Source organism: Eschscholzia californica, unplaced genomic scaffold, assembly GCF_041429995.1.
Source record: "Eschscholzia californica isolate CP2 unplaced genomic scaffold, dmEscCali1.0.p SCAF_2, whole genome shotgun sequence".
Taxonomy (NCBI): Eukaryota; Viridiplantae; Streptophyta; class Magnoliopsida; order Ranunculales; family Papaveraceae; genus Eschscholzia; species Eschscholzia californica.
This window is the reverse complement of record NW_028238309.1, coordinates 30,737,134-30,760,689: the sequence shown is the minus strand read 5'-3', so window position 1 is coordinate 30,760,689 and position 23,556 is coordinate 30,737,134. Positions and strand designations below refer to the sequence as shown.

Here is a 23,556-nt window from a genome sequence, read left to right as displayed (position 1 = left end):
TCTCTCTCTCTAGATACTCCGGCGAAAGGGTGTCCCTTCACCGGAACTAGGTCTGTTGCCGAACAAATCTTGGTCTGTTCGACGAACAAACCTAGCTTCGGCGAAGAGAAACCCCTTCACGCGGAGTATTTAGAGAGAGAGAGATGACAGAGAAAAAAAGAATTTAGAGAGAGAAAAAAAAGATTTTAGAGAGAGAGGAGAGAGGTGATGACATGGTTAACGGTGTTATAACGGTAACTCAAAAAAGGGGGTCATCTGGATATTTTTGACAAAGGGGCTAGGCAGAAAACTGGTCACAAAGTTGGAGGCTATTTGGGAAATAACCCTAATTAAAACTCTACCATAAGTTTCAAAAATGTTTGCTTTGTTGATCAATAAACAAAATGTTTGACTTAATTACAAGTGCAAAATATGGGACCCTAAACTATTTAAACCTCAGTGCCTATTATTTTCTTTCTTGTAAAATTTATACCTAATTGCGTTATAAACTAATTACAAATTAAGGATGACCAATACTTGTCTTTACCTTAGGTGGTCAATATAGGGACAAACATATATTTTATGTGGGCAAAAAATTTCGGACTCGATACAACTCAATTATATTTGGCTTAGTTTACTAATACTTTATACCTAACGACATTACAAACTAATTATGGATTCATGGTGACCAAGAAATGTCTGTCTTAGGTGGCCAATATATGGACAAACATATATCTTATGTGGAGAATAAACTTCTGGTTAGATCTAACTCAACGATATTTGATTTAGTTGATTCTATTTAATAGGGGGCTCGGTCTTAAGACGCGCCTGACGAAGTCCGTCTCGCGTCCGTCTTAGACTTCTCATGAACTCCTAAAGTGCATGGCAGAATACAAGACGTGCTTGGACATTTGCCTGAGCCACGTTGCTTGCCTGAGAGCGTCCTGACCAGCAGCTTCTCTCCAATATTTTTTTTATTTGTTGTTTCGCTTATTGTTTAGAATTATTCAAAACGGTGAATTTCTAAATTTTTGTTTTTGAAGCCTTTTCAAAACTGAAATTTTTAAAAACATGTTCATAAAACCTATTTCAAATTTTAATTTTGAAAACAGCTTATATAATTTTAAATCTAATTAAAAACTAATCAATTGATATTTGAAACTCATTTTCAGATTTATCAATCTAAACAAACAAGTCAAAATTTTGTCCAAAAGTAGCCAAAAATTAGCTCGTGCAAGAGGCTCTAACGCCATTGTTGGATAATTGAGTCTCCTAATATTATAAGTGGAATCTTAAGCATCTATACGTCTAACACTAGGTTTGTCAGGATCTCATGCATGCAAACTAATGATGAACTAGGTCGGGTTAGTAATATACCTGCTCGCTTTCCCATAGACTGAACTGATCGCTTTTGCTGAAGAACACGAGCTCTAAATTAGAGCTCCACTGCTTGAGACACCCGAATAATCGACTTAATCTTTCGACTTTCAAGTCAGCTAAGACTTTATTCAGATGTTAAGACGAAAAACTGAATCATCTTTAGACTAAATAAGTAGCTGGAGCTTTTTCTCTATTTTTGTCTTCTGCTTGATTTTGCAGAGATGGAATTTTTCTTGAGAAAATTCATCACTCAATTATGTTCTAACGGGGTCTTGATATAAAGACTCCTAAAGTCAGAATCCTGAATCAAGATTCAATAACGACCACAGAAAAGAAGAAACCCGTAATCCTATTCTTAGTAGAATTCCCTTTGTGCCATCTGGGACTCTATGTCCTAGTCGGTCATGCTCTGGTCTAGGACTTTATAAGGTCGACCTTAGCGAGGCCCGGGCCATGGGCCCAGGCAATTTTTTCGCACTTTCACCTGCTTTTTGCTATCTTTGTTCGGGCTTTTCCCAGACTCTTTTGGGGTACTTTTAGGCGCATTTAATTAGGGCCCTTTCATCTGATTCCCTCTAGTCATATCTTTTCGATTGAGTTGACTCTCATTTATTTAACCCGTTGTAGGATCCGATCGAAGTTAGTCGCAAATCATCCAAGTGATTCGTAAATCGTAGTTGGTTTATAACTAAAGATTACGATCCTTAAAACAACAGACTTGATGATCTTATTCATCATTTGTCCTATCTGACAAATTGAGCGCATAGTCATCTTGGTTGAAGGGCATTTCCTTTAATGTACTCAAATAAATATTATCCTCTAACAGCGCTAACACATGACTTTCATCAAGCAAGTATCCTCACAGCGCATGGTCATCTTGGTTGAAGGGCATTTCCTTACAAGACTTAACTGACTTTAGCATCAGAGTCTCTATTTCGCAGACCCCCCATTCCAGATCATTATTTATAAAAAAACATTCAAGAGAGATACGTTCAATTTTCTAGAAATGCCTAGAAAATCACTTTCCACGACAACAATGGGGACAATAAATCTTTCGGACATAGTGCAGAACCACGGGGACGAAGCCTCCATGAGCAATTGATGGAGTCTTTCTCAATACTTTTGTTTGTTGTCATAACATCTTTACTAACTGTTTGAGTAGTTTTATCAGTCTACATTTCACTAGTATAAAATGAGTAGTAAGTTTTTACCGTGGTGATTCTTTTAACCTCGTATTGTGAATGAATTGTTTCATCAAAACTAATTAGTAGTCTATATCGAATTATTAGAGGGCCTACCACAAATATAGTTGAGTAGTAAATTGGTAAGACGGTTTGCTTATTTGTATAACTATTTGACGATCTACTTCAACATTGCACCTAGGGAGTAAGGGTTGTACAATCGTCCGGTAACTGACATTTAAGACCTAACCATAAACCAATCTAAAGGGTTAGGTTGCTGGATAATTCAATCAGAATCAATCTGTTTATGGTTTGGTTCAGTTATCGAACCAATATACCAACTCCAAGAGCCTTACAACCGCTGGGTATTTTCCTATTTAACAACTTTATTGTGTCCAAATCATATCCAGATACAAACACTGGTTAGATATAACATGATCACTCTTTGTCATGTTTTTTTGTACTCAGAAAGTCTCTAGAATAAATATTCTTTCCTATGCCAAACATAAGATTCAGGCACAATATATGTCACCCTAACTATTTAAATGGTCACTTCATGTCTCAAACAATAGCTATAGATGTCAATGATCCAGTAAACAGATCAAATCAAACCGTAAGATAAATACACTAAGAAACAAGTCTTTATGTGTACAAAAATAAAAATGTAGCACGCCCAAGTGCTAAATTTAGTATTTACGTTACTCTGATCAATCACAGGCCTACAAAAGAGGTCAAAGAATATTTCTATAAAAACTACAATTTCTAGAAGACTAATTCAGTACATGCAATGGCGGACCGAAGAGTTTTTAATTCAGGGGCACATTTTAGTAGTAGTAAATAAAGATTTAGATGAAAGTGGAAAATATTCATAACACACACACACACACACACACACACACATATATGTATATATAGTTGACCGCACCGAGTCTTCGTTTTCTGACACAAAATTAGACTAGAAGCTTCTCAATTTTCAACAATTTAATACCTTCTCAATTTATTCTAATATGAAAATGAAAAATACAAACTCGCAGAAAGAATATGAAATAAAAGTACAAAATCATAAATTAAAAACTAAACCAAGTAAATCTTGGAACTTATATTAAATATTGTTAGTTGATTAAAGTGATTAGAGTATGATAGAAAAAAAAAGTGTGTATTAAACTTCCCATGAAATAAAACTGCGATGAAAGAGTTGTGTTTAGAATAAATATGAATCTATTGACTAAATAGAACCCACCATGAGCGGATCAAGATTTTAAGTCAATCCTGACTTACCTAAAATTATTAGAGAGTAAATTTTGACTTGTCACGTATATGAATATGTAGAGTATAACTTAAAGACATTTTTTGGTGAATACACTATCTCTCTATCAATATTCTTTTTTTTTGCTATTGGTAAGCGGGTTAAGGGCCCGACCCAGACAAAAGACAGCTACAAAGAAAAGGCGCACAAAAAAACAAAAACAAAGAAATCAAAAAGCAAGCACAGCCACAAGGCCATTACACTTTAGTACGTCGAAACCTAACCGCACCCCTTCTGTCTTCTTCAATAATGATGGCTAGGTCCTTAGGAAGTCTGGACGGATCCAACTCCACATACCCATGCCCAGGCCTCATCTTAGATAACCAGTCAGCAGCTCCATTAATCTCACGCACCACATGCTGAATGCTACAAACATCAAAGGAGCTCCAAAGGGTATTAATCCTTCTCCACAGCCACCAGGCTGCCCAAGGAGGCTCCTTACTCTTGTCCAACAACAAATTACAGACCAAGGTGGAGTCAGAGGCAATAACCACCTTCCTGAGACCCAACTGAGTAGCTAGCTTCAAGCCCAGTTCGACCCCTTGAAGCTCATGGATAAGAACACTGTTCCTCATGGTTGAACCAGCAACAGCTGCCAGCACAAACCCATCATGGCTCCTACAATAGCACCATACCCTGTTGTTACATCATTCAGAGCACCATCGGAGTTTATAAGAAAGAAACCCTCACTAGGGGGTTTCCACACATAGCGTTTAAGGACCTCAGGCTGAATTTGCAGCTGCACATTCCATCTATCTAAAAGGTTCTTATTCAGGTCAGAATAAGCAATTTTGCCTTTCCAAGCTCCCAACACTATCTTGATCTCACTAATGATCAGACTCAGAAGGGAAGGAGCAGGCCTACCTTCTTCACCCTTAAAGAACCTCCTATTTCTTTCTCTCCAGATGTGGGAAATGTAGGTGGTGAAAGCCAACCCACCTAAACTCACTCTAAAATTACTACCCTACAGTTGAGACAAGTACCAAGAAATCTCCCCTTCCCAAGAGTGATTGAGCTACCTGTGTACTCCCATGAGAATTAAAATGCCATACCACACCTTAACAGAATACTCACACCTAAAGAAGAGATGGAAATCATTTTTAACCTCCTTCTGACATAGCCTGCATAAAGGATCCACATTCATCTGTTGTAGCTAGTATTGGTAATGTCTCTATTGATGAGGGGGTTGAGGATATGAAGGTTTGGACTGCTGGTGAATCTGGGGTCTTCTCCCTGAAAGCCACTTATGAAGGACTGAGGAGGGTTTCTGCTAATGTGTATTGGAGCTCCTTGGTGTGGTTTTCTCATAATATTCCTAGGCAGAGCTTCATCTCTTGGTTAGCTATCAAAGGGGGGTTAAAAACCAAATGTAAGCTGCTGTTTTGGGGCATAGAGGTGGATCCTGCATGTTTGCTTTGTGGCCAAGACAGTGAGGATGAGCAGCACTTATTTTGTCTCTGCTCTTTTTCCCAATTCATATGGGCAAGTATTTTGAATTTGCTAGGCATTGTGAAGGTTATCACTAGGCCTTGGGCTGAGGAGGTGAGGTGGTGCTCTTCCATGTTTCAGGGCAAGGATGGGTTTGCTGTTTTGGGCAAGTTAGCCTTTAATGGATTCATATATCATGTTTGGTGGGAAAGAAATAGAAGGTTGCATAATGAACAACCTCTGAGCAAGGAGGTTGTTTTGCATAAAATATTAGAGGATGTAAGAATTAAAGTCTCTTCATTTCAATGCAAGGCTGTTGACAACTTCAGGAATAGAAGTGTTGCTGCTGCCTGGAATGTGGACTTCTTGTTCCATGTCCCTAGAGTGCTGGAGTGCCAATGGCAAAGACCCAGGTTTGGAGCTGTCCTCATAAACTCTGATGGTTCTTATTCTTTGGAGAGGGCTGGTTATGGTTGTGTGATTAGGGACCATGAAGGGATTGTCTTGGCTGCTGCTAGAGGTAATTCAGTCCCTAAATCTGTTGCTTTCCATAAACTTGAAGGCATTGCTGCTAGGCTTAGGATTGCTAGGGAGATGTGTATCTCTGAGATTATCATTGCTACAGACTCTTCTGTTGCCTGTGCATTGTTGAGTAATGCTGAGTTGAAGCCTCCTTGGAAGCCTGCTTTTATTTGCAGGAAGATTAGGCTTTTAATAGAGGAGTTTAGAACTTGTTCTGTTCAGCATGTCTATAGGGAAATCAATCAGGTTGCTGATTGGCTTTCAAAGCATGGGCCTGCTGAAGGGGAGGAGGTTCTTGGTCCAGGAGACATTGGAGAAGAGCTTGAGCAGCTAATTGAGGACGATAGGCTTGGTGTAATAAGGATTACAACTAAATGATGTTAGGTGGTCCTGCTTTTCTCTTGACTCTTAGAGTTTCCATGTATAGGTCTGTTATTGAACTGCTGCAGTTTCTTTGTTTTTGTTTGAGTAGGGGATTTGTCCCTACTGGTATTGGTTAGTTGGCTGTTGGCCTTTGTTTGTTCTGGGTCTGGCTCCCTTAGCCTGCTGATCAATGCAAAAAAAAAAAAAGAAAAAAAAAGATCCACATTCATACCCCATTTCAGCAACCTGTCACAAGTTTTAAGCTTTCTATGAGCAGCTACCCAGGCAATAAAGCCATGTTTAGGGATCACCCACTTAGACCAGATCAGCTGAGGCCATTGCAACTTAGTGCCCTGGATCCTTAAAGATTTATATGTCTCCTTAAGAGTATAGACACCTTTCTCAGAGGCAGTCCAGACCACCTTATATTTGTCAAAGTCACCAATCTCCACTTGGTCCAAATCTTGCACAATACCTTCCATATGAACTCTGATGTAGTGAGGAATTGCCCACTGACCTTCAGCAATAACATCAGCCAACTTAGCATTGGCATGAAGCAGAGAGCTAAACTTAAGAGCATCAGGGAAATGAGCCCACAAAAGACCCTGAGGATGCCACACATCCTTCCAAAACAGAGTTTGATTACCCTTACCAATCAGGTGGAGAACCATGCTCTTGGCATCCACTCTACTGTCCAAGACTCTCCTCCAGCACCAAGAACAATCTTGAGGAGTGGACATGAGCCAGAAATCCTTGTCCTTGATCAAGTTGCTCTTAACCCATCTCACCCACAAAGTTCCTTTATCAGACACTATATCCCAGATGTGCCTTAAATTCATAGCTCTATTCATAGTTGCAATATCCCTAAGCCCCAATCCACCTTCTTCTATAGGCAAGCACACAGTAGCCCACTTAACTGACAACTTCCTGGCTTCCATGTCTATTCCAGTCCACAAGAACTTGCTGAAAATAAAATTGATTTATATACTCTTTTAGGAAAAACAAATACAGATGTCTAGTAGATTAGCATGCTATTAAGGACAGCCTTCAAGAGAAGCACCCTGCCAGCAAAAGATAAAAATCTAGCCTTCCAAGACTGAATTCTGGCTTGAATTCTACTAATAAGAGGGATGCAATCATTATAGGGGAGTCTGGAAGATAAGAGAGGGAGACCAAGATATCTAACAGGAAGAACTCCCTTCTCAAACCCCAGAATAGCTCTTACCCTTAGCTCTTCATCCAAATCACCAGCCCAAAACACTGTGCTCTTGAAGGTATTTACTGCAAGACCAGTGGCTTTAACGAAGTTATCAAGGACCAACTTTAAGGCCTCAGCAGAACTAGTATGCCCTTTTATAAAGACCATAAGGTCATCAGCAAAGCACAAGTGGGTCACTTGAGGATCCTTACATCTAGGGTGAAGGTGGAACCTGCCTTTCTCCTCTTCTTGGACCAACAAGGTGGAAAAAACCTCCATAACCATAACAAACAAGTAAGGAGAAATGGGACGTCCCTGTCTAAGGCCCTTCTTACCTGCAAAAGAACCATGAGCACCTCCATTGACCAAAATAGAATAATAAGGGGTGGTAACACACTCCATCACCCACTGGACAAACTTTTCAGGAATTTGAAATTTCCTCATCACCTTAGCTAAAGCAGACCACCTAACTGTGCCATAAGCTTTCCTAAGGTCAATCTTCACAATACATTTGGAGGAATCTGAATGCCTATGATAATTCCTCACAATTTCATGAGTCAGCATAATGTTGTCTTGGATAGACCTTCCAGAAAAAGATGATTGATTCTCACTCACCATGGAGAAGATAACCCCCCTTCAACCTCTCTGTTAAGATCTTAGTAATACACTTGTAAATCACATTACGACAAGAAATGGGTCTAAAATCAGAAAGAGAAGCTGCATTAGGAGTCTTAGGAATAAGAGAAACAAGGGTAGAGTTAACCTCCCTCAACATCTTACCTGCCTTGAAGAAATTCTGAATAGCTCTGACAAAGTCATCTTCTACAATATTCCAGCACTTCTTAAAAAAGAAAGAAGAGAATCCATCAGGTCCAGGGGCCTTCTCTGAGCCAATAGTAGACAAAGCAAACACAATCTCATCTCTGGAAACAGGCTGAGTAAGACCCCCCATAGCATCTATTGAGAGTGGGGACTTAAACTCAATAGAGTCCAGAATCCTATCCTCATCAACAGAAGCAGTATCAGACCCCAACATTGCTCTATAGAATTTCACACATTCAGCTATGACCTCCTCCTGATTCTCTATCCTTGCCCCATTTCCATCCAAGAGAGTAGAAATATTGTTCCTAACCCTTCTTTCCCTAATGGAACAATGAAAGAATGTGTTGTTATGATCATCCAAAGTTAACCATTTAATCCTAGCTTTCTGCCTTAACATAGTGTTTTCAGCAGAAGGCAAGTGTGTACAAGTTTCCAGAGCAACCCTCTCTTGGTGTCTAAGAAGATCATTGAGAGGATCATTGCATAGGGCTTTCTGAATATCATCAAGACAAGTCTTAGCTTGTTCCACTTGACCAGAAACATTCTCAAACCTGCCTTTCCTCTACTGAATAAGCCTAGCCTTAACAGCCTTCATCTTAGTGACAAGGCTGAACATAGGATTCCCTTGAACATCCTCTCTCCACACCTCCTCCACAAGCTCCATGAAATCAGGTTCATCCACCCAACAATTGTAAAATTTAAAAGGCCTCCTGCCTCTCTTCTGAGGTCCCAACAAAGATACCACAGCAGGGGAATGATCAGAAGACCCAGGTTGTAAAAACTCAGTTTTAGCCTCAGGGAAGAGCAACAACCACTCTAGATTAACAAGAGTTCTATCCAATTTGGCCCACAGCCCATTTTCACCCTCTTGTCTATTAGACCAGGTAAAGAAACACCCAGTGCAAGCACAACTGTAAACGCTTTACATAAACATCGCATCCCCAGACTTTAAGAAAAGACAACTTTGGCGGCTTTCCAAATCATAACTCATCTGGCGTCTTTTCTGCAGCTTTAAACAGAGCTCGGTTTAGTGTGAAAGCAGCCGTTTCGAGAGCATATCCCCAGAAAGTGGTTGGAAGACCGACTAAGTTCATCATCGATCAGACCATGTCTAACAAGGTTCGATTTCTCCTTTTGGACACACCGTTCATCTGAGGTGTTTCTGGTGGAGTGAGTTGGGACACTATTCCACAACTCCTGAGATGATCCTCAAACTCTTGACTCAAATATTCATCGTCTCGATCCGATCGAATGCCTTTTATTTTCTTGCCAAGTTGATTCTCTACTCCATTTTGAAATTGTTTGAACAATTCAAACGATTCTGACTTATGCTTCATTAGATATATGTAACCATACCTCGTGAAGTCGTTAGTGAACGTGATGAAGTATCCAAAATTACCTCTTACTAGTGTACTCATAGGTCCGCATACCTCTGTATGTATCAGTCCTAATGGTTTACTAACTCGATCACCTTTCCCTTTGAACGCTGAACGTGTCATTTTCCCCATTAAACATGATTCACATGTGTCGTATGATTGTATATCACAAGAACCCAGAAGTCCATTTGCATGGAGCTTCAGCATGCGTTTCATGTTAATGTAGCCTAAACGACAATGCCAGAGATATCCTTAGTTTGAATCATGAGCACGAAGCCGTTTCGTGACTATATTCAAGATTTTGTCTTCTATGTTCGTAAGATAAAGACGGTTACAGAGTTTGGCACTGGTATAGAACATCTCACCTTTGTATAGGGAACAACGCTTGTTCTTTATTACTAGATGATATCCCTCTTAGTCCTTTACGGACACAGAGATGATGTTCCTTGAAATAGATGGTACATAATATCAATCCAGTGTCTAAACTGAGATTATAGGTTCCTACAGCTACAACAACAACTCTTGCCTTGTTTGCAACTCGTAGAACCATTTCACTCTTTGTTAGATACCGTATTTCCTTTAGCCCATCTAAATCAGATATTGTGTGAGCTCCACATCTGGTATCAAATACCAATGAGGGGGAATAAGCCATACCTGCCAAGTTTACCTCTATAACATAGGCACTTATTTCCTGATCACTTACTGGTTTCTCTCCTACGCTTTCTTCGTTCGAAGTCTCGAGACCACTTCTCAAGTCCTTCCAATCTAGAAAATTGTATAGATCCATTTTTCCTGTTTGAAAGAATGAATCTAAATCTGAACTAATACTATTTGCCATCTCTACTCTCTTTATAACAGAAAAGGGTTTTTTTGCTAAGTATTACATTCAATATTTGTAAAACAGTTTTTACCATATTATCCAATTAAAACCGTCCCCTTTTGAATAATATGATTCCAAGATCTCATTCCTTCGAAGTTAAGCGTACTAGGACACTGCCCTCAACTTCGTCGTACTGGGTGAGTAACTCTTACTGATCATACTCCAGTGACTCTTGGTTGATGAGTTTCACACTTGAGCGTCAAACTCATCCTTTGCCTCGAAATCCAAAACCCTTTTGCTGACTCGTTGAGAATAACCATTTAGACATGTAGACCTCTTCATAGACCTGCCCGTCTGTCCCGAGGTAAAAGATGACATCCTGCGGAGGCATACCCACCATCGATGAACAAGGGCTCAGCAGATGTCTTAATCTGGGTAGGCTTTACTCAAAATTTTTTTTGGGGATTTTTACGTAATTTATCAAGTATGCATTACTGTGAACTCTATCATAACCATTCATGACTTAATATGTAAAGTTTATGTGAGTTTTCGTAAGGAATTAATTAGTTCTTGGTATAGCCCCTAAAAGATCTAATCTTGTTCGCCTATGGTTTGTTTGGATTTACGTCCTTGAACCTCCATTGATTACTCCCACTTGAACCATGATCTCATCATTCGGTTCGTCAATGGATCCTATGACCCTATACTCTAAGTATTATTCGGGCACATCCTTACTTGTGCTTAGAAACAAGAGTCGATTACTTGTCTAAAGGCAACACTATTCTACACATTCACATATATATATATATATATATATATATATATACATACAAAATATGACATTCATAAAATAAAGTATGTATCCTAGATTCGCTATTTGTGGGAAATTGTGACATATCAATGTCTACCGGGCTTCAAAGTCTATTTTCGTAAAATATGAACTAATGGCACGTTATGTTTCTTCCTCAATGATTTCTAAAATCGATTCAAGGAAAAACTCCGTTTGGGCCCTCAGATGACCCGAGTCAAAGTCGAAAAAATTTGCTAAGTCGGAAGAAGAAAAGTCAACACCTCCCACTCGGATTAAGGCCCGAGTCATACTCGGAAGACCCAAGTCCAACTTGGTCAACATGCCCTTTGACTAGCCCGGGTTGCCCCATGACAAGTTTAGACTAAATCCTAGCACTGGTTGGACTGGATCGGCATGTCCCAAACATGTCAGATCCATAGGTCCGGACGCGTCTGACTAAGTCTTTACCTTCTCGGACAGGTCTTACCTAAGGTTTTGGCTCGGAACTATATCGAGACCTACTGGGACTCTAGACGCATGTAGATGCATCTAGATATCCGAGACTTTCGGTCTCGGACTCCCAGTTTATCTCGGACTGGGATATCCCAGATATTCCCGCGCCCGGGAATATCTCACGGGATCCGGTCTCAGCGTCCTAGACGCGTCTTGGATGCCCGGACCGGAGCAGTTTCTGTTTTCGAAATAGAAATTGTTGTTCCCACCTTATTCTTCCTCTTCTAACCGACCATAGCTGCTGCTTTTGAGTATTTTTTTTTATCTAAAACAACAGTTTTTGAAAAACTTTTATAAAAAAGTAATCAACTTTTCATCTTCTTTCGAAAACTATTTTCAAAATCGAAGAATTTTAAGTTTTAGTCATTGAAAGCCTTTCAATTTTATTCAATTGTTGCCTTAAAGGGTGTTTAAGGAGATAAATTCTGTTTTCTTTAGGTTCCTCTGGTGTGGGGTGGACATGGGGAAAAAGAGGCCTACTGTTAAGAGGGATATTGTATTCCTTCCTAAAGAAGAAGGGGGTTTGGGTATTAGGAGTATTGAGAATCTCAATGAGGCTATGAATCTTCGACATGTCTGGGACTTAGTGAGTGGTAAGAAGTCTCTTTGGGTCAGGTGGGTGCAGCATAATCTGGTTAGAGGGAAGTGTTTTTGGCTCATGGATGTTCCTCATGACTGCTCCTGGTGTTGGAGGAGGATTCTTGGTAGTAGGGAGATAGCTAAATCTCTTATTTTTCACTTGATAGGAAAGGGTGACAGTATTCAGATGTGGATAGATGCTTGGCACCCTCAGGGGGTCCTATACTCTGCTTATAAGGAATCCTTAAGATTTACTTCTAATTTGCCTCTTCATATGTATGTTTCTGCTATTATTAAGGATGGGTCTTGGAATGTGCCAAACCATCTTAAGCCCTTCTTGGATTCTATCTTGGGTAACCTGGAGGGTATTGAGATTGGTAAAGTGGAAAGGGATACTGTAGTATGGACTGTGAGTAAGTATGGGGAATTCAACCTAAAATCAACCTATGAGTTTGTGAGACAGAAGTGTGCTAAGGTGGATTGGTATAGTTTGGTGTGGTCTAGTCTAGCTATTCCTAGACACTCTTTTATTGCCTGGGTTGCTTTGCAGAGGGGATTGAAGACTACCATGAAGCTCAATTCTTGGGGCTTTCATGTGCCTAAGAGGTGCTTTCTCTATGGCTTAGTTGATGAGACTGATTTTCACTTGCTCTTTGAGTGTTCTTTTTCAGGAGTAATTTGGAAGGGGCTGCTGGAGCTGTTAGGGCTTAGTCCTAGCCTTTTCTTTGATTGGGACAGTGCTGTTAGCTGGTGTTTAATGCACTTTAAGGGTGGAAAGTTTGTGCATAAAGTCAGGTGTATGCTATTCTCTTCTTATATATATCATGTTTGGAGGGAGAGGAATTTGAGAGCTTTCCAGAAAACCAGTAGGAGTGCAGACACTATCCTAGCCATTATGAAACAGGAGGTGATGGTTAAGGTTGAAGCTTGGAGTGGCAGAATTGAAGCCTGCATTGAAAATTCTGAATTGTTGCTTAATTTGAACATTGTTAAGCCTGTGGTTTTTCAATGTGTAAAGGGCTTAAGATGGAGGGCTCCAATTGCAGGTTATGTCTTGATCAATACTGATGGTGCTTTTGATAGGGACTATGCAGGATTTGGTGCCATTATCAGAGATGAATATGGTATTGTGCTTGCAGCTGGGGCTGGTAGAGCTGAACCTGGTAGTGTTTTGTTGCATGAAATGCAAGGAGTATTATTAGGCCTGAGGTTGGCTAGGGAGAAAGGGCTGCACAGGGTGTTCCTTGCTTCTGACTCGACCAATGTGGTGTCTATTCTTAATGATAAGGGTGGGAAGCCACCTTGGACTGTGTGGAGCACCTGGAGGGAGATCAGAGGGCTGATGCAGGAGTTTGAGAGTTGTGTTGTGCACCATACCTATAGAGAACTTAATCAGGCAGCTGACTTTTTGTCTCGGCTGAGCAGCAATGGAGTTGTCTGTTTGGATGTGGAGCAACTTCCTAGTATGCTTGCTTCAATTGTGGACCAAGATAGGAGAGGAATGGTTAGGATTAGGAGATTTTGGCCTACTGAGAGTTAATGTTGTTTTGTGCTTTTCTTTGTGGACCATTATAGCTTGCTATAATGTGGGATTTTGTATTTGTTGGTTTATTTCAATAAAAGGGTCAGGGTCCCTTTAATCCCTGTTGACCTTTTCAAAAAAAAAAAAATTTATTCGATTGAGTTCAAATCTAATTTGAACTAATCAAATATATGTCTAAATCTCTTATTCAAACATAAACATCTAATCAATCAAGTTCAAATCTAATTCGTCTAGTCAAAGTTAGTTCATGCAATCGGCTCTGATACCACTGTAGGATTTTGTGTGTATCTAATACACTAACTAATGTTGTAAGAAGAATCTCAAACATCTAATGTTCAACACTAGTTATCCAGGATCATATGCAATAACTAATAAGAACTAGAATCGGGAAAAACTAACCTTAAATGCAATTTTTCCCTCGAACCTTTCCAATCGCGAGTGAAGATCAAGAGCTCCAATTGTCGCTCCTCTACTTGAGACACCGAGTAGGTTACCTTGATCTCCCTTCCTTAATGTCTGCTAGAACTTAATGGAAGGTTGAGAAGAACCTTTCTTCTTGATTAGATAGATAGAATTAGAGCTTTTTCTCTTTAATCTTCTCTCTCTTTTATATGTGAGAGAGACGATTCTTTTTGAGAAAATTCCACACCTTTTCTGAATTCTCAATGGTCCTTATATAGGCCTTACCTTGGTAGAGTCCCACTCAAATAAGGAATCTTAAAAGTCTCTCAGAAAAGATAACCATTAGATAGAGTTTTATCAAACTGGGATTTCCTAATTAGGACTAAACCCAACTGATATGGGGCGTGTTCTTCTCATAAAGGTGGTTTTGAATAGTATGTTACTATATTGGGCAGCGGTGTTTGTTATTCCTAAAAGGGTTATGAACGACATCAAATCCATCTTTAGTAAGTTCCTTTGGTCAGGTGCTGATATGGGGTGTAAGAGAGCTCCTATTGGCTGGGAAAGCTTTGTTACCCAACTGATGAAGGGGGCCTCGGATTTCGTAATATCGAGGTGTTGTTTGAGGCGTCTAACCTTCGCCATATATGGGATCTGGTTAGTGGTAAGACGACTTTGTGGGCTGATTGGGTGAGAAATAATCTCATCAAAGATCAACACTTCTGGACTTTATCGACTTCGAGTAGAAGTTCTTGGTGTTGGCGTCGGATTCTAGCCAGCAGACCGATGGCCCTTCGACTCATTTGCACTTCTTTGGGGGATGGTCATGATACAAAATTCTGGACTGATTTATGGCATCCTCGTGGTCTTCTATTTCATGCTTTTGAGGAGACACATAGATACGACTCTTACCTTCATTTAGATGCCCGGGTTTCTCAGTTTATCGGGCATTCAGGCTGAGTTTTCCCTACGCATGTGGCAGCTATGTTAGGGACTATTGAGGTCGAGGCTAGAGAGGTGGTGGTAGACAGTACTCTTAGAGACGAGGTGATCTGGACGCCTAACCAGAATGGAGAGTTCACTCTCAAAGAGACGTATGAAGTTATTTGACCTAGGGGAACTCGATTGAGCTGGATTTCATTAGTATGGTCACCGGGTGGTATACCCAAACATTGCTTCATCACGTGGCTTGCCTTCCAACAATGCCTCAAAACCAGATCGCTTCTGGCTAGTTGGGGTATGGCTATAGACACTACTTGTGTATTCTGTGGGGGAGATGAAGAAACGGTTTTCCACTTATTCTTTGGCTGTTCGGTTACAAAGATTATATGGGAATCGCTATTACTCAAGATGGGATATTAGAGAGTATGTGCTGCAGATTGGGAAGGGGAGCTACAGTGGTGTATTAATCACTTTGGTGGGCTTCTATTGCTGCCCGAGTGGGCCGTCTGCTTCTAAATGCCTATGTTTATCATATTTGGAAGGAGCGTAATAATAGGGTATTTAGAAGTAATGTCATGTCACCGGAGCTGATTATACTATTTGTGATGAAGTGAGGATCAAGCTGAATACTGTTACCAAACGGTTTGAAGATACGGAGGAGAATCAGAGAACCATCGAGCGCTGGAATCTTACTATCTCTCTCCAAAAGCCGGTTTACACTTTATGCAAAATGGACTCGGCCGATGGCAGGGAGATATATGATTAATACGGATGGTGCACTGAACGAGGTGGATGCTGGGTATGGAGCCATTACTCGAGACTCGGAGGGGACTGTTGTGAGAGCAGCCACAGGTCAGGTTGATGGACAGACTATTTTCATACACGAGCTACATGGTGTTGAGTTGGGATTGGAGTTAGCACTTAGTGCCGGATTGCAGGAAGTTGAACTTGGTCTTGACTCGATGAATATCAAGTTACTTCTTGCAAAACCACATCAGAAATTACCAAGGAGGGCGAGGCGTTTGTGGAAGAGGGTTCAGAGGCTTCGGAGTCAATTTCGGAGTTTTCGGGTTTTTCATGTCTATAGAGAAGCCAATCAGGCTGCAGATTTCCTGTCGAAGATGAAGCTCGGACCGGGGGTGACTCACTTGAATATTAGTCAACTTCCGGTGGAATTAGTCAATATCGTTAATGCGGACTCTAGAGGAACTGTGAGAATGAGGAAAGGGTGGGGCTAATGAGATGATGTAATTTGACTTCTTTGCTGTTTTTTCTTTTTTTGATTTCTTTTTTCATTGTATTCGTTTTCGGGCTCCTCCCGCTTATCATAATAAAAAAAAAAAAACCCCTTATTAGGGTTTTCCCTTAGTGTGGCTGGCCATAACTGCCCCTTATAGGATTGTCTTGGCCGGCCCACTTATGTTGGTTCATTCTCACTTTGTTTTGAATCTCCATTCGAACCCTTTTGACCTATTTTGTTGGATCCAATCCATCTTTAGCCTAGCTCGCACTAGTCAAATCTCTCCGATCAAGTTACCCCTCTTATGTGTAACCCGTTGTAGGATTCGGTCTATTTTAGCTGCGAATTACCGAAGTAATCCGACGATCGTAAGCGGCTTCTAGCAAAGTATTTCGACCCCTAATTGGAGCGGACTGGATGATCTTCATGATTAGTTAATCGTTATCCTAGCTGACAAATTGATCGCATTGTTACCTTGATATACCATTGGAAACCCTAAAATAAAAACTAAATCTGACCATCCACCGACCTTTAATCTAACGGACCTTATAAGTCGGGCCTGTGACTCGGGGTATGTACTCGGGTGAGGGTTTTTTTGGTAGAGCCCAAGCCCGCCCACCAAATTTTAACGGGTCGGGCGGGCAGAGCCTATCTCGGGCTTCGGGCTGAACGTTTCTCTTTCGGACTCGGGCGTTCCGGGCCGGGTTTCGGGCTCTCGGGCCAAATTCCCACCCTTAGGACCGGGAGTAACTCACTTGAATGTTAGTCAACTGCCGGTGGAACTAGGCAACATTGTTAATGCGGACTCTAGAGGGACAGTGAGAATGAGGAAAGGGTGGGGCTAATGAAATGATGTAATTTGGCTTCTTTGTTGTTTTAGTTTTATTTCATTGTATTTGGTTCGGGCTTCTCCCGCTTATCATTATAAAAAAAAAAAAAATATTTTTCTATTAAATTTGCAATGGACTAGGAAGAGCTCCCAAAAGGAAAAATTTCAGCAAATATTTTCAATTTTATAAGATTGAATCAGAGGGACTAATTAAGGAGCGAAGGATGATCCAACTTTTCTAGGGGGATGTACCTTAAATTGCTCACAATTCAGAAGAGGATTTCCAATCATTATTCAAATGCATATTAATCACTAAAAAGACTAATTAAGAAGCAAATGAGAGTCCAACTTCTCAGAGCACATGTACCCTTAATTGACCACTATCCCTTTCTATTGAATTTTCGATGGACTAGAAAGAGATCCCCAAGTTGTAGTAAATATAATAAATGCAGAAAATTGAATTAGATAGACTAATTAAAGGAGCAAGGATGATCTGGTCATATATACCATTAGATGATCACAAACTTTTTCAACAAATATATTCAAATGCAGAAGATTGAATTAGAAGGCCTGTATAAGGAGCTAGGCATAACCCAACTTCAGTGGGAATATATCTGTAATTGATCACAGACCCTTTTATAAAATTTGTAATGAACTAAGAAGAGCTATGAAAGAAGGATTTACTAAGTACTATATATAGATGTAAAAGATATAACTAAAGGGACTAATAAAGAGTGAGGGATCGTCCAACTTCGGCATGCATATAAACCCGCAATTTATCACAACAGAAGAGCTCGTAGAGAAGGATTCACCGTCTATATTTAAATGCAAAAGATTGAATTATAGGGACGAATTCTGGAGCGAAGGATGATATAACTTCTTTAGGGTAATGTACCTCGATTGATCACAATCCAAACGAGGATTTACAATAACTATTCAAATGCAGATGATTGAATTACAAGACTAATTAAGAAGCGAGTGATCATCCAACGTCTTCAAGCATATGTACCCTTGACTGACCATAATCCCTTTCGATTGAATATTCGATGGTTAAAGAGCTCCCAAAATTGTAGGAAATATATTCAAATGCAGAAGATTGAATAAGATCGACTATTAAGAGAACAAGGGATGATCCAGGCAGATGTACCATTAATTGATCACAACCTTTTGATATCAGATGAAGGAGTTAAAAGTTAAATGTGAGAGAAAATCCCGTGAGGAGAGAGAAAGTGACGTGAAAAGTGATTTTTTAGGGTTTTTCTAAGGTTTTGTTGATCGGAAAGGCTGCTGGTTGGATTTTCCAGCCATTAAGGAGCTTTCTCACGGCAAAGATACTAGTTTAAGTCCGGCAATGATTGATTCTTATCTTAGTATTGATAAAGACATGAGAGATGAAGGTGAGATCGGTGAAGGAAGGTTCCTCTTGGCTGGGAACCGAGTGATTAGTGAAGGTGAAGAGGAGGACATGGAAGAGGAAACCTCTCTGGTTTCACGTGAAGAACAGCATGGAAAAGGTCATGACCGTGTGAGAGAAGATGATTCCCCATCAAAAACAGTTGAGGAAACTAATCCAACGTTGGACAGATTGGCGAACAGAGAAGGGCTTGTGTTCTCGGCAAGTAAACCAAACCCTAATACAAACCCTAATGCACATAAGTCAAGGAACCAGGAACAACGTGAAGACGGACAACTTAAGTCGCAAACAGGTCAGAATTTGGGTAATAAATCATTAGCAGACGCAATAAAAACCAATATGTTCTCGAGTATCTTGCGAAACACTTCGAGGAATCAGCAACCAGTTATTACAATGGAAGGTTTAAACCACCACTCACCGGTGATAACAGGAAGAAACAATCACAACAGCAGTTTTTCAGCAAACCCTAGAGTTCCGTTAGCTGCTAGGGTTCCTGTTGCACCGGGACAGATTACTTCACCATTATTGAATAGTGAAGAGTTGAGTGCTGCACCTCACACGGAAGGACAACCGTTCAATTGGACTCGACTATTCACAAAGGAGAACTCCTCACAGAAAGCTCCACTGCGTTATACTCCACCTCTAGAGGTAAATGGCGAACGAGTAGCAGATTTTGACATTGCTGATTTTGGTGATCGTGTAAAATCATTTGATGATGTTTTAATTGGTAATTTTGTTGGTGAGAGATTGAGTTATGGTCTAGTACATAACGTCTTGATCAAAAAGTGGAACCCTAAGGGTGGGTTGAAACTAACAATTCATGGAAACTCGGCATTTGTGATTAAATTTGCATCAATGGAAGATAGACAGCGAGCAATGGAACATGAACCCATTTTTATTGCAGGAAGACTCTTTGTTGTCCGCCCATGGCGTCTACATATTGAGAAAGAATTACAGGAAATGAAAACATTACCAATGTGGGTTACCTTCCGTAATATCCCACTTATTTTCTGGACACCTGAAGGTATAAGTCGTATTACAAGTATTCTTGGTAAGCCAATCATGCTAGATAGTCACACCAAATCGGAAGAGAGAATGGCTTATGCTCGTGTATGTGTTGAAATTAATGCGGAATGGGAGTTACCAAAATAACTCAGAATTCGTGTTAAAGATGGTTCACAAGACGTGTTTGAGAAAGTGGCAGTTGAGTAATCATGGTTGCCTTCTCGTTGTGCCACGTGTAAAGTGTTCGGACATGACGATGTTGGGTGTCCAACACTACCAAAACAGCATGTGACATCAGACGTACATAAAAACCATCTTCTACCACCAAAGAGACTACCCGAGGAGCAACCACAACACAACATCCGAGAACTACTCAATTCCAGCAACCTCATGCCAAAAAGGGACCTCATATGAAACAAGATGGTGGGAGGAAAAGATCAGCAACAGGAGAAGGAAGAGATTCACAAGTTGTTCGTAATGGGGATGACAAAGACGAGACAACCGAGTGGACGATTGTTGCAAATAAAACTAAGCAATTCCAGGTGGGTTCGGGGCAGATTAGTAAAGTAGATCAGCAAAGAAGGAAGATACTTAAGAGGTTACCATCTCAAAACCAAGTCATCACGAGTGGGAGCAACCGCATCCAAACAGGTAACTCATTCTCAGCCTTGTTGTCTATTGATACTACTGGGAATGATGTGCAGAAAACCCATGAAAATAATGTTATTTCATGTGAGCCAGACCCTCATCAAGAGGACTTAACCCACCCAATGGAGGGTCAGCAACCATTATTGAGTAACTCCGAGAGTTCGAAAGGAATTACTCAGAATCCCCCATTAGTTTAATGATTAATCTCGCATGTTGGAATGTGAGAGGTCTTAATGACTCTCTCCGTACGAAGAGTGTGAGAAATTTTGTGAGATTGAATCGTATTGGTTTGTGTGGCTTTTTGGAAACTCATGTCCAGGAATGGAATAAGACTCGTATTCAGCGTAGTCTTAAACCTAACTGGACTTTTATTGATAATTATGTGGTTGTTCCGAATGGACGGATTTGGATTGGATGGGACCCGAGTAGGGTTAATTTCACTGTGTCCCATGTTGGAGGACAAGTTATTGCAGGTGGTGTTCGATTTCCGGATGGTTCGGGTTTTCTTTTGGCAGTGGTGTACGGTAGCAATAACACTGTTCGTCGCCGGGAGCTTTGGAGGGACCTTGAGTTTCTCATGATGGGTTCTGAGGCTCCGTGGCTAGTGCTAGGTGACTTTAACACCACGATGTTGGCCAATGAAAAGAGGGGCAGTAACAGCTTACCGTCTCAAGGCTCCAATGAGATGTTTGACTTTATTACCGATTTGGGACTGTTCGATTGCCCGTATACAGGTTGTTTCTATACATGGTCTAACAGGCAAATGGGAGTTGCTAATGTCAGTTCCAAGATTGATCGGGTTCTTATTAACAGCGGTTGGTTGACCTGCTTTCCTCTATCTAAAGCAGATTTTCCACCGCCCGGGGATTCAGATCACTCTCCTATTATTATACCGCTTGCTGCACCCAACATACACCGGCGTACTCCGTTTAGGTTTTTTAATGCCTGGACGGAGGATCCCACGTTTCGAGCTCTTGTTGCTGATGTATGGAAGGTGTCAGTACGGGGTAATTCGATGTTTCGTATGGTGACTAAACTGAAAGCTTTGAAGGCTCGGTTGAATGAATGGAAGAAAGATCGGTTCAATGGGGTGACAAACCAGGTAACCATTAACCGGAATTTTTTACATTCAGTGCAGGTTCGATTGCAGGGAGATCCAGCAAACCAGGTTTTACGGAGGCAAGAGAGAGTAGCTACTGAAAACTATAGTAACGTTGTACGGGCTGAAACAGCAATGCTCCGACAACGTGCTAAAGTTGAATGGCTCACTCTCGATGACAGCAATACAGCTTATTTCCATAACTCTATTAAGGAGCGGAAGTCACGAAACACTATTACTCGACTCACCAGAGAGGATGGTTCGGTGGCTGAGGATCCAGTGGAAATAGCCAATATGTGTGTGGATTTCTATCGGGGCTTATTCGGTCGGGATGATGAGGATAATGAAGCATCAGATCACATATCTAATGTGGAGTTCTCACGCCCGCTGACTGAAGCTGAAGGAGCTCTTCTTACTATGAGGGTGACTAGAGATGAAATATATGCTGCTTTACAAACTATTGGTTCTGATCGATTGTCGGGGCCGGATGGGTTCTCTTCCCATTTTTTTAAGGCGTGTTGGTCGATTGTGGGAGATGACTTTGTGGAGGCTATTCAGAACTTCTTCAGCTCTGGGAAACTTCTCAAAGAGGTAAACTCTACTTTTGTGACTCTTATTCCAAAAATCGATAATGCTTCCTCAGTTTCGGACTTTAGACCTATATCTTGTTGTAATGTGCTGTATAAATGCATTACCAAGATACTCACTATTCGACTGAAGGGAGTTATTCATTCGATGATTAGTCCGAACCAGTCAGCCTTTATTTCAGGCCGTACTATCCAGGACAATATCATGCTAGCCCATGAGATTGTCCGGAATTACCATCGACCCACTGGTCCAGCGCGGTGTACGGTTAAGATTGACCTTAAGAAAGCGTATGACACAGTCCGTTGGTCTTCTCTATTCTCAGTCCTTGGCAAGTTCCATTTTCCAAGGATATTTATAGAATGGATACGGGCTTGTGTCACTACGTCTAAGTTCTCTATTTTGGTCAATGGTGAAGCCCACAGTTATTTTGATGGGAAACGGGGTTTACGGCAAGGCTGTCCGATATCTCCATATCTGTTTGTTTTAATGATGGAGGTATTCGCGGTTCTTATTGATTGAGAGGAAAGGGCAGGTCGGTTTCTGCTACACCCTCAGTGTCTAGTCCCGAAGGTTACTCACCTTTGTTTTGCAGACGACCTCATGGTCTTCTTTCGAGGAGACATGGGTTCGGCTCAATCTCTAAAAGGTGTGCTAACTGGCTTTCATCGGGCGACGGGGTTGCAGGCCAACGTGCTTAAGAGTACTATCTTCTTTGCTGGTCTCTCGGCTCAAGGTCAAAGTGATATCACCACCATCCTGGAATTCGGTACTGGTTCTCTGCCTATTCGATATCTGGGATTACCTCTCATATCATCTCGTCTTACCTATAGTCATTGCATACCGCTGATCGATAAAATCAAGGGACGAATCCAATCTTGGAAGAGTCGTTTTTTATCGTTTGCGGGGCGTGTTCTTCTCATAAAGGTGGTTTTGAATAGTATGTTACTATATTGGGCAGCGGTGTTTGTTATTCCCAAAAGGGTTATGATCGACATCAACTCCATCTTTAGTAAGTTCCTTTGGTCAGGTGCTGATATGGGGTGTAAGAGAGCTCCTATTGGCTGGGAAAGCCTTTGTTACCCAACTGATGAAGGGGGCCTCGGATTTCGTAATATCGAGATGTTGTTTGAGGCGTCTAACCTTCGCCATATATGGGATCTGGTTAGTGGTAAGACGACTTTGTGGGCTGATTGGGTGAGAAATAATCTCATCAAAGATCAACACTTCTAGACTTTATCGGCCTCGAGTAAAAGTTCTTGGTGTTGGCGTCGGATTCTAGCCAGCAGACCGATGGCCCTTCGACTCATTTGCACTTCTTTGGGGGATGGTCATGATACAAAATTCTGGACTGATTTATGGCATCCTCGTGGTCTTCTATTTCATGCTTTTGAGGAGACACATAGATACGACTCTTACCTTCATTTAGATGCCCGGGTTTCTCAGTTTATCGGGCATTCAGGCTGGGTTTTCCCTACGCATGTGGCAGCTATGTTAGGGACTATTGAGGTCGAGGCTAAAGAGGTGGTGGTAGACAGCACTCTTAGAGATGAGGTGATCTCGATTGAGCTGGATTTCATTAGTATGGTCAC

At 40.9% G+C, this 23,556-nt stretch overlaps 3 protein-coding genes across 3 annotated transcripts; 1 reads left to right on the top strand and 2 right to left on the bottom strand.

The window, feature by feature from the left end:
• Window positions 1-4,043: 4,043 nt before the first annotated feature.
• On the bottom strand, window positions 4,044-4,990 carry LOC147557376 (uncharacterized). Its single transcript, XM_086658831.1, has 2 exons — window positions 4,866-4,990; window positions 4,044-4,464 (listed from the first exon to the last, which is right to left on the bottom strand). Exons 1-2 carry the CDS (start codon window positions 4,988-4,990, stop codon window positions 4,044-4,046), a joined length of 546 nt encoding a protein of 181 aa, XP_086514957.1.
• Window positions 4,991-5,040: 50 nt separating this feature from the next.
• Window positions 5,041-6,174, top strand: LOC147557375 (uncharacterized). Its single transcript, XM_086658830.1, has one exon. It carries the CDS (start codon window positions 5,041-5,043, stop codon window positions 6,172-6,174), a length of 1,134 nt encoding a protein of 377 aa, XP_086514956.1.
• Window positions 6,175-6,176: 2 nt separating this feature from the next.
• Window positions 6,177-7,097, bottom strand: LOC147557374 (uncharacterized). Its single transcript, XM_086658829.1, has 2 exons — window positions 6,406-7,097; window positions 6,177-6,339 (listed from the first exon to the last, which is right to left on the bottom strand). Exons 1-2 carry the CDS (start codon window positions 7,095-7,097, stop codon window positions 6,177-6,179), a joined length of 855 nt encoding a protein of 284 aa, XP_086514955.1.
• Window positions 7,098-23,556: the final 16,459 nt, after the last annotated feature.